The 12,370-nt window shown below is 32.0% G+C and overlaps 1 protein-coding gene across 2 annotated transcripts in view; it reads left to right on the plus strand.

Moving 5' to 3' along the window:
- CCDC172 (coiled-coil domain containing 172) overlaps window positions 1–8,895 on the plus strand; it is a 53,902-nt gene extending 45,007 nt beyond the window's left edge. The window contains exons 8-9 of one of the 2 annotated variants that reach the window (XM_077124422.1): window positions 6,598–6,685; window positions 7,476–8,895. In XM_077124422.1, the coding sequence (XP_076980537.1) occupies window positions 6,598–6,685; window positions 7,476–7,526 (139 nt within the window). In that variant the 3' untranslated portion in view covers window positions 7,527–8,895. The remainder of the gene's footprint in view (window positions 1–6,597; window positions 6,686–7,475) is intronic. The other variant, XM_077124423.1, reaches the window with a different exon arrangement.
- The last annotated feature ends 3,475 nt before the right edge of the window (window positions 8,896–12,370 follow it).

Here is a 12,370-nt window from a genome sequence, read left to right on the forward strand (position 1 = left end):
TATTTATGTGACTTGTGTAATTAGCAGGGGAAAATGTACATGATAGCATTAAGCAAAAGAGAAAATAGGAGAAAAATTGTCTTTACTATGTAATCAAATTATATGGAAACAAATGTTTCCAATGGAATGAGGTATAACTAATATTTAACAGTTTTGGAATTTGGGTAATAGGACTTTGGGTTAAAATTTTCCTTCTTTCTACTTAAATAGTAGAATGTTCTTTTAGTTAAGACTTTTCTATGGCACTGAGAGGTAACTGAAAAAATCTTGGAATGGTACAAAAAGCCATAAAAATACATAGAATAAATTTTCCTACACTGACTAGCAATGTTGGCCCATTCTGGTCATTATTTAATGATTCAGAGGAAGATGACAATAACCAGTGCAAACTGCCCTAGTTATTGTGAAGTTGGTGAGGTAATTCCTTCTTGACTGCTACTGACATCAGTCCATATGCTGAAGCATAAGATCTGCTTACCATTATATTGTTGTGCCTAGCTCCAAATGTATAAATATTCATAAATCATCATCTAGCCTCCTTTAAAGCTAGCAACAGAAATCTTTTAAGTTTAGGTCTAAGTTCCACAGCTTGATTATATACTGAATGAAGAAATACCTCATATAATTTGCTCCATCTGCCCTCATTTTCTGGAGGCTGTCACTCCTGTTCCTAACAAACTGAAATGGAGAATGTTCACCACCTACTTGTTTCTGCTGAGCAAGAAAGATCTTACAGAATCTTGAATTGAAAAGAGAAGGGGAAGTATTGCTTTTAATACAATGGGGGGAAGATCCCTATCATTTTATTTGAAAAATAAATATATTAAAATAATATATATAAAAAATAATTTTTTTAAAATTCAGTATAAATATAGAAGCAACAGTACATTGAAACTCTCCACTTAACTTTCCACTTGCTCTTTTACATGGGTTTTTATGCTTGTGTAAACATCTAATCAAAATTAATAACTTGTTCTATCTTTTCTAATTGAGCATTCCTTCGTAATTCCTCTTATTATTAAATTCCTAAAAGTTCAGGACCCGATGCACTTCACATATATAAGGATATTGTTTCTCCATTTGTTTCAGTTTATTTAGTTGCTCAAGCAAGTACTATGCAATGGGTTGGCTTAAACAATGAGAATTTATTAGCCACTGTTTTTGAGACTAGGGGAAGGTCCAAATCAAGGTGTCATCAAGGCGCTCTAGAGCTGGCTCCAAGCAATCCTTGGTCTTTGACTCCACTATCACATGGCAATGTACATGGCAGCTTCTCTTGCCTCCTCCTTTCTCTTTTGGGTTCTGCTGAATTTCAGCTTCTTGCTTCCTGTGACTTTATTTCTCTCTGAGTTTCATTCTGTTTATAAAGGGCACCAGTAATAGGATTAAGACCCATTCTGTGCAACACTTTAACTGAAATAATCTCATCAAAAGGTCCTTCTTACAATGGGTAAGATGCCCACAAGATTGGATTAAATTTAATAACATGTTTTTGTGGGGTACCTAACTCCAAACCACCACCCTTAACATTTCTAGGATAACTCAACTTGGTCATGGCATATATTGCATATATTTTTTAACATACTACTAATTTCTTTTGATAATATTTTAAGATTTTTGCATTTGTCTTTTTGGGTGAGATTGCCTTATGTTTTTTCTTTTTGTACTATCACTGACCAGTTACTGTATCAAGATTATACAGGCCTCATAGAATGAATATGGGAGTATTATCTGTATTGTATAAGATTAGAATGATTTACTTTTGGAAGATTGAAAGTGTGTAGAACTTACTTCTAAAACCCACCTGAGCCTGCTGTTTCCTTTGTAGGAACTTTTGGACCAGTCATTCAGTTTTCCTAAGTCATTACAGTTCTATTAAGGCTTTCTATTTATTCTAAAGTCAGTCTTGGAATGTCATCTTCTTTTCACAAATTTGTCCATTTCACTCAAGTTTTCAAATTCTTACTCCAAATTCCTATGCTTCTGTTTGTTTTCTCTAGACTAATTTCAGTGGCTAGTACTTCTAACAAAATAGAGATAGTGGACATCTTTGCCTTATTTCTTAAGTTAAGGGTATTGACCTTACTGTTTCCTCAGTAAATAAGATGCTTACCTTAGGATTGACATATATATTTTTGTCAAATGGAGAGTATCCATTAATTCTGATTTTTAGTGAGTGTTTTTAATCAGGTTAAGTTTTGTATTTTTCAAGATCCTTTATGAATATATGGAGCTATTCATTTTTTCCTCCTTAGAAATATTAATATATGAATAATAATGAATTTCTAATATTGAACCTTACATTTATTCTTGGAATAATTCTTACTTGGTCATAATGTATTATTTACTTAATGTGGTATTGTATTCTTTTCACTAATATTTTATTTAGAATTTTGCACTAGAATTCATAGATAAGTGTGTGTATGGGTATACACTATCTTTATCAGATTTAAATGTCAATACTATGTTTGCTTCAGAAAATAAGTTGAAAGATTTTATTAGTTTTTTATTCTTTGAACTAATTTATGTAGTTTTGGGATTATATGGTCTCTAAAAGTCTTTTTGTTTTTGCTTTTTATAGCTAGTATAATTCTTTGAAAACTACCTCCATTTCAGCTATGGTTATTGTGGGAGAAATGGACAACTTTTAAAGACAGAGAAGGAAGAGATGCAAATTAAGGATGCTGGAGGAAAAAAGAGAAATCATAAAACCACAAAAAGCACAGCCTTCCTACTAAAAAAATAAGAGAGACATTGATTTAAAAAGCTTCTTAGGTTAAAAGTAAAATAATGAAAAACAATATCCTATGTTAGCACTAATTAACCAGAATAAAGCTAAAGTTTCTATATTAATATCAGGCAAATAGACTTTAGGACAAGGAATAATATGGATGAAGGGAATAGTAAAGAATGATAAAAGGGTCAATTTTTCAAGACTGTAAAGCAATCCTAAATGTATATGCACCTAGTAACAAAGTCTCAAATTACATAAAGGGTAAACTGATAGAACTGAAAAAACAACTGCACAATTATTGTTGGGGAATGCAACAGTCTGCTTTCAGCAATTAAACAAGTAAACAGACAAGAAGAAAATCATAGAAGATCTAAGCAATGCTGTCAACCAATTTGACCTGACATTTATGAAAAACTCTACCTAACAATAAAATAAATGTTCATTTTGAGTGCACATGGAACATTATACTCAAACAAAATCCATCAAATTTAAAGAATTTAAAATAGGGCAAAGTATATTTTCTGGCCACAACAGAATTAGACTAGAAAGCAGTAACAGAAAGTTATCTTGAAAACCCCCAAATATTTGAAAATTAAAGAAAACTAGTCCTAAAAAAGAACAACCCATGGGTCAAAGAGGCAATCAGAGGAAATTAGAAAATAGTTTTGAATTGAATAAAAATAAAAACAATATATCAAAAATCTAAGGGATGTTGCTAAAGCAGTATTTAGAAATTTATAGCATTAAGTTCTTATGTGAGAAGAGGAGAAAGTTTTCAAATTAATGACTCAATTTTTAACCTTAAGAAATTAGAGAAAGAATGGTAAATTGAACCCAAAGCAAGCAGAAAAGAGGAAATAAAGAGCAGAAATCAACGACCTGAATCTTTGATATAGAAAATGATAAACCTTTAGTCAAACTGATTGAGAAAAACATAGAAATTAGTTAAAATACCATTATCAGGATTTAAAAAGAGAGGAAATCACTGCAGATTCTACAGATATTAAAGGAATGTCTGTACAAAAGGAAATGTTTCCAACAGCTTTAGGATAATAAATTTGACAACTTTGATGCAGTAAATTTCTTGGAAGATTCAAACTGCTATATGTCACTCAAGAAGAAATAGATCACCTAAATAGTATTATTTTTATTAAAGAAATTGAATTCAAAGTTAAAAATCCTTTGAACTTAGAAAAGTCTATGCCCCAATGGCAAATTCTACCAAATGATTAGGAAAAAATTGCTAATTCCAACAAAATCTCCCAGAACTTGTTATATGAAGGAAGCATTGCCCTAACACCAAAACAAGATAATACTACCACAAAAAAATGCTACAAATCAATATTCCTTATAAACACTGTGCTGATTTGAAAGGATTATGTACCCTGGAAAAGCTGTGTTTCAATCCTGATCCAGTGTTGTGGGAGCAATTGCTTCTTTTAATCCTATTCAGCACTTTAGATTAGAAAGTTTATTAGATTATCTAGACGGAGGTGTGAACCACAATTGTGGGTGTTAACGTTTTATTAGATGGAGTTGTGATTCCACCTGTTTCAGGTAGGTCTTGATTACTTTATTGGAATCCTTTAAAAGAGGAAGCATTTTGTTGGAAAAAGCTCGAGAATGATGATAGCCACCAGAACTACCAGAGATCTTTGGAGATGAAGAAAGAAAATGTCCCCGGGGGAGTTTTGTTAAGAAAGAAGTCTGGGAGGTGGGCCATAGTGACTCAGCAGGCAGACTTTTTGCCTGCCATGCCAGAGACCTGGGTTCAATTCCCAGTGCCTGCCCATGTGAAAATAAAAAAGAAAGAAAGAAACCTTGGGAGAAAGCTAGTAGTTGTCACCATGTTCACCACATGCCGTTCCAGTTGAGAGAGAAACCCTGAATGTCATTGGCCTTTCTTGAGTCAAGGTAACCTCTTGTTGGTACCTTAATTTGGAAATTTTTATAGACTTGCTTTAATTGGAACATTTTATGACCTTAGAACTGTAAATTTGCAACTTAATAAATTTTCCCTTTTAAAAGCTGTTCCATTTCTGGTATATCACATTGTGGCAGCTTGCAAATTAGAACAAACATGGACAAAACTATCTTCAAAATAGCAAATAAAATTCATTTGCAAATCATCTTCATTAGCAAATCAAATCTAGCAAAATATAAAATGGGTAATGCAACATGGCTAATTGGGATTTATCCTGGGAAGTCAAGGTTAGCTTAATATTTGAAAATCAATGTAATTCATTATATTTGTAGATTAAAGAAGAAAAAGTCATTATCTTAATAGTTGTAGTAAAAACATTTAACATAATTCAAGATTAATTTCTAATAAAAACTGTCAGTATTAGTGCAGATTCCTGTGTGTGTGAGTTTTCTTACTTCTCTCCCAGAAGCAGTGGAACTTACCCAGAACCCAGGGCCAGGAGGGTTTCTTGCCACTTTTTCTGTGGTATTTGGTTTTTCTTTCTTTTGAGAAGAGTCTGAGCAGGTGATGGTTGGCTTTTCCTTCTTTTGAGAAGAGTCTGGGCAGATGATGGGGTTTTGTATCTGATCCACAGTGGCCGCTGACACCAGTCAGGACTGTTTCCAGGCTCTTGCCCTGATAGTTTTATTTATATCCTTGTAGATATTCAAATGGCTGCTTAGTGATCTCCTTGTGGTTTTCTTTTGTATTTCCTGATTACTAATGAAATTGAGCAGCTTTTCGTATATTTATTAGTCATTGGATAACTTCTTTTGTTAAAAGTTTATTAACGTTTTGGGGATTGTTTTTTGTTTTGTTTTGTTTTTGGTGCCTATTTCCCATTGTGCTGTCTATTTCTTATTGAATTTTAGTTCTGTATGTATTCGGGATATGATCTGTTGTTTGTTGTCTCTGCTGACTTTTACTCTGGGTGACATGCCTTCTTGGGTGCTTTGTGGATTTTAATTTTAAATTCATCATTTGCCCTTAATCTGTGGGAAGGCTATAGGTCTAAATATGTTAAGCTCTCCTTTAAAGAGGATTTCCTTCTACTGCTGGTATTCAGGGAATATCACTGATCTAGGACCCCTTCAGCTTCTCTTTGAGGGTCAAGGCTCAGCAGATCTTCATTTCAATCTATACTGTGGCTGGCCCAAGGCTTGCTTAGGGTTATGAGGACAATATTGCTCTTTAGTATCTACCTACATGGAAGGTTCACCTTCCTAGTCCAGTCTCAGGCCATACCCTCTACCTTTCCAGCCACGCCTCATGGCTTTTCTTTATGCTTTTCTATTTGGAATGAATGCTAATCATAATGATGGACATGAAAGACTTATTTCTTCACTACATTCCTCATTAAGGATAGCCATAAAATAATTTTAAAAACTAATCTCAAAATATACAAAGGATTAAAGACTTAACTGCGAACTGTAATAATTGGTCTCACTCTCAAATTAAAATATATTTTAATTACATGTTATAAAATTATTGAATTTTAGAACAGTGAGAAATTAGAAATCTCAGTTTATTTTTTTCTGTACTTAAACATTCTCAAGTGAGGTTCAGAGAGTTTAAATAATTTAACTAAGGCCATTCAGCTTGTTGGAAGACAGGTCTTCAGACTACATTTTCTTCTATTAAACCATGTTGTTCTTTTAATGGCCCTAAAACTATTAATTACCTATTATTTATTCCATTTATCTTATTTTCTTTATGGGAATTTTTCACCCGAATTTTATGTAGTCCTTAACAGAATTATAATTAAATTTTATTTCCCAATTATTTAGTTTTAATTTGAAATTCTGGTTATAGCATATTTGACATTTTCCATGTAATAAAGAGTAATTATAAAATATAGTTCGCTACTAAACTGATAGGGTACAATTTTCTTTTAAAACAGACTTAAGAAAGAATTAGAACTTTATAAGGAAGATGACATGGAAAGTATTTGTAAAGCTCTCCAAACAGAAATCGAATTTTTGGAGGTGGTAAGCCATTACTAATTCTTTAACTCTGTTCAGCATTATTTTACCTACTGTTAAGAAAAGCTTTACCAGAATATAAATCACTGAACTAGTATTTTGCCCTTCACATAGACTTGCATTAGATACAACATATAGAACAATGACAAACATAACTAGGGTCGGGTATAAATCTGTGAAGTGTTCTGAATTCCTGGAGAGTTAAGTGCTACATAAACCAAGATATAGTCAGTGAGAATATGTATACTTTCAAACTAAATTAAAAAAATTCAAACCTGATCTCACAACATTCCCCTGACTGTTATTAGAGGATTAATGCACTGAAGGAGTTTAGCTGTCATAATGGTTAAAATCGTTTTAACTTCTGTTGTGTTTTATCTAAAACTTTCGTTTTTCAGATTTTTCTCATCTCAGAAAGTTTGAATTCATTTTTGATAACTTATTTTCAGATTGTGTGGGAGCACTTTAAATTGTTTTTAATCCCTTACTTTGGTTGTTTGTAAAATGGGCAGAATATTTACTATTCTTAATTTTAATACAAACATATATATCTCTGTGTTGATGTGGTTTTAATTTGAGCTATTAAAATTTTGTTTGATGTTTATTTTATATAAATATTCTTTTTTTTTAATGTTACAGTTTATGCCAGGGTAATATATTTTTTGTAACAACTTTCAAAAATAAAATTCAGAAGTGCCCAGAGTTATTTTATGTCAAGATGGGGTAAATTTTGTGTAATACTTTTATTAAAAATTTAGTTTTCCCTGTGAATAATTGTTATATGTTTTATTTTTAGATATTGGCACAGAAAGGTCTCCAGGAAAATGAGAACCTTATAGAGAATTGATCAGCCATCTAAGAATTGATCAAAACATCTTAGAATCAAATCTTTGTGATAGATACAAGAATAGAACTCATTACAACAGATTCTTGTATAAAACACATGGTCTGAAATGTTCAGAATTGTTGATAACTAAAACTGGTTTATTAGAACTTTAAAATAATAATTTTTGGTCCTATTATTTACAGGATCTTTAAGGATTCTTGTATGGTTTGATTTTGTTACTAAAGCCAGATAAAGTGGAACAAATAGATATTGTGCTCCCGGGCTGCTTATGTATCCCCTGACCCTTAAGCTTATCTATACTTTCTGATCTATATACTTCCCTTCTTTGTTGCTGCCCACCTTGGGTCTTATCAAAGACAAAGGAATAAATACTCAGATTATTGACCCAATTTTATTGGTTCATGCTTACTTTCATTTTAATCTGTCTCTAATAATATCTGTTCGTTCATAAGGTTCTCTGAGTCCCTTCATCTACAAAAGCCAGTTTTTTCAGTTTTGCTCTAAGTGCATCATCATACTATAAAGTAATTCATCCCAGTTTATTACAGTTTCTGCAGATGAATTTTTTTTCAGTACCACCTTGGGGTCATTGATCTTAACGGTGGCAATTCTCCAGCAGTTCGTGCCTGCCAGTTTTCTCTTTGTAATGCCAGTGTTGGGTCAAATAAAATATGTATATATCTCCTTATAGTCATCAGAATTCATTTTAGCTGGTGGCTTGAAACATTGCAACTGAGCACAGTGTACTTATGTTTAGATCAAACTTGGAATTGCCACCAAATTTCCACCAGCATGTATCCTTCTACTGTTAGCCCTCCTGACTAGAAAGAAATGTTGATTTTCTCTGGTGTCTAAAACTATATTGAAACTCTTCAGTCACCCTCAACAAAGTTTTAAATTGGGGGAGAGTGGGAAAAGGGAACCAAACCCGTTTTTGGTACAGTAGTTCTTCAGTCTTATTTTTTTTTAAATTGTAAAAGTTAAAACACTCTCCTCTGGGATGTGTAGCAGATGCCATCTATTTAAATAATTTGAACTTTAGAAGTGACTTCTGTTTTGGCTTTTTTTCATATTTAAATTTATTGTAAATTATTTTCATTTAAGAAGAAAAAAGTTAATGGTGCCAGGAAATTGCATTCTATTTTATATGCATATATAGAGAGGAAAATGGTTATTGGGATTAGTCAAGACTTCAGGTCTGTCTTATTTTTAGTCCATTTATCTACCCGCATTCTAAATATTGTGAATATCGATAATTATATGTCATATTATTAATTTTAGATTGAGTTTACACATAAAGCCTTTTTCTACTTACCATTGATTTTTGTTCATTACTGATTTTTTAGCTAAAATGTAAATGTAAACTAGAGAACTCTCCACTTTTTCACATAGTGCAAAATGACATATATGCAGAATAAACTGTTACTGATACAACTGCTCTTTCACATATGTGTGTTGTTTAGAATATCTAGATTAAGTATTCAGTAATATTTATGAATTAAGTATTCAGTAATAGAATCAAGATTCATATGTCTTGAACTTGAGAAAAAAACTGAGGGAACAATATTTTTTTCAGTATTTTAGAATACTTAAAACACAATCTTAAGATTTAAACTAATTTTCAAGCAATTGAAATGAATGATTGTTTAAGTACTGCATGGTAGAGTAATACAAAGCACTACATACGTGATCCCAATCAACTTAACTGGGATTACTAAAATTAATGTAATCAAATGAGTAAGTTCACTAAAGCAAATAAAATACAATAATCAAAAAGAAACTACAGTGTTATGAAGCTAAACTGTGTCATTAATAATAATATCAGCTATAAATTAGGCCCATTTTCAGTTTTTTTAAGAATTAGTAATTCATAAAACTCTTAAGTAGGAGGAAAAAACTCTGAAATTTTCTGGGTAAAAATGTGTTTCTGATGGAACTTAATTACTCTGGAAGTAAGACTTTGACTAGGCAGAGAAGCAATTTTTAAATGAATGTTTATTCATTAAATAAACTCACTAAATTTGCCATATGCTTAGTTATAACCAAAGTGCATACTAACCCACATAAAATGATACTGCTCAGAGGTTCATGGTATGCCACCATGGTTCTTTAATGCAACAGAAGTTCTTTCAGAAACAACTTTCTAATCTGTAGCTCTCCCTTGGGGATAGTATTAGAATGCACAGATAGTTTGCTGCATATTTTTCCTGCTGATAAATGGAGCTATTTGGCTGGGAGAAAAAATAGCAACACGATTTTAGAATGTGGAACATGACAACTGGACTAGAAATTCCTTTCTTCCTTCCCTAATCTAATTATTGAAATGGGGGAAGAAACAAATAAAAGGAAAAGTTTTAAGATATGTACAGTCAGGAAGATTTCTATATTATTCACTATTTTGTTAATAACAGTGTCCTCTTCTATAAACAAAACAAAAATTGAGGAGCACTTTTCCTGCCTTTTTCCCTTGGAACTTGAAAACAGATACTGATTTTCTAAACAATCCAAGATAAGATAGAGGTCATTGTATTGTAATGAGTTGGAATCTAGAAATATCCTAAAACAGTTGATTTGGCATTGGTAAATTTGTTGTGGAATGGATATTATACTGTAAAAAAATCTGTTGAGTTTCTTACCAGAAGGGCAATCAGTAACTCAGCTGGCTAGCTGCAGGTAGACAGACAGCATACACTGGACAGATTCTGCTCTAGAGTTTATGTCAAGGACAAAGTCCCTTTCTATTTCATACCAATCAATCATACATAATTGTGTCACATTACTGTGAATAAATGTGTATTTGTAGTCCAGACAACAGTAGCAGATCAGTGACATGATTAAAAATGAAAATGAGATGATTTTAATATTGGATTTACCTGGGTAAGCTGTTCTGTCATTCAAATATTTATTTATAGTATAAAATTTGAAATTTGAAGTTGTTCAGTGAATTAAAAATTATTTTAAGAATTGAAGCTGATCCATTTTTTGGCCAATTTTTATATTTGTTTTTTACCCCTCTTCTTTCCTTTGTCATCCTGAAATACTTGAATGAAGCAAATATGTTTACTCTCAAAGCCTAGTTCAGAATGCTTTCTGTGAAGGGAATTTCTTTTTTCAGGATGTAAACTAACAATAATTTATTCCTTGCCATTAGCCTAAAACAGGGATTAAGTCCTGGAATTTTATGGCCCTTTCATCTTAAGAAAACAGAGGTGTTCAGTTGTCTTTTTTTAATGGAAGAATGGGAAGGGTGGAGTTATCTTTGAAAATGTTTGCGGTAGGAATATTTACTTAGTTGCATTTATGCTTTCTAAACATATTTTCAAGTTAAGTTTTTGCTTGGCCTGCTAATGGTCAAATCATTGTATAGTGCAGAAGCTGTATTTTCTTATTTATTTTACTGACATTTGACAAAAGAATAATATTGAAATAATAAAGGATAATGTACGAAGGGAATGATGTAATAGCTTTCCCTCTTTTAGAAAGGGAGAATTAGGATGTTTCAGTTTGTTGTTATTAACAGTTTGTTGTTATATTCTCAGACCTTAGAAATCTAATGAAGTATGGCCTGCACATTTTAAGAACCATTGGGTCCAATGACACCCACTTTCTTTTCCATTTCTCCCTATGGAAATGGGGACATTTATCCCATGAATGTCCCTCCTTTACTATTGGAAGCAGATAACTTGTTCTAACTTTCATAGGTTTCCAAAGAGGAGAATTTTACCTTAGGACAAATCACACCTGTGGCTGATTTGATGAAATCAAATGAGTCACATTTACTAAACATAAGTAACTATTTTGTAGGGTAGTGATTATTGTAAGAATATTATTTACTTTGGTTGGAGGAAAAAAAAAACAAGCATAACAACGAAAAACATGATGGGAAACCTGTCTCAGTAGCTGCTATGAAAAGTACCAATAGCAAGGCCTTTAAATAACCAAATGCTTATTTAAACAACTGCTTTTGATGCTTAGCAAATTTATCTTTAAAAGATATGAAAGTGGTAGCACCAGAATTCAGAGGTCTGGGAAAATAAAGAGTAAGTAAAAATGTGAAATTAATAAAAGTGACTGATATAAATAGCTGTGCCACAAAAGGCCCACAGAGTGGGAGAAAATTTTTTATTTTTTTCTTACAACCGGCAGAGCTACACTATTCTATTAATTCTAAGTTGAACTATTTTCATACGTGTAATAAATGGTCATTCTAATTAGTTGGTAATAAAATCTTGTTAAAATAAAATCCTCTTAATCTTATACAGTTACCTGTGAATATTTCTGGGTGTGGCTTAGTGGTTGCTGAGAGAAGGTATTTGCAAAATTTGAACCACCATTAAATGTGTGATTGTTGAAATAGTTTTTGTGGGCTTTAGACAAAGAAGTTCTTGAATGGGTGGCATAAGGTAATCGTGGAGTCAATGTAATCTCAGTTCTAAAATCTGATGCCAATGGAAATTTGTAAAATATCAAGATGATTTTTACAACAACATTTTTATCAAATAAAATCGAAGTTCTTCTTTTGAAATTCTAGTTGGAAGTCCAGCATATACTCAATTTTTGTAGAACTGAGATTTTGATTGATGATCTGATTTCTGTGAAGTCCCAGAAAGCGACTAACTTCTTTATTAATAGCTTAATTGTATCGGTTTCAGTTCTAATGTACCTTGAAAGTTAATTGTTTTTGAAAATATGCTTATAATCAAATCTTACACAACAGAATAATAGAAGATAGAGATTTGGAAACCATTAAATCACCCTTTGGTAGCAGAAAATATTGATTAATCAGAATTAGTAGATGTCTTTAAGAATATCTTTCTATACCTTGTGAGGAGAAAGGGAAAAAT

This window comes from Tamandua tetradactyla, chromosome 13 (genome assembly GCF_023851605.1).
Source record: "Tamandua tetradactyla isolate mTamTet1 chromosome 13, mTamTet1.pri, whole genome shotgun sequence".
NCBI lineage: Eukaryota > Metazoa > Chordata > Mammalia > Pilosa > Myrmecophagidae > Tamandua > Tamandua tetradactyla.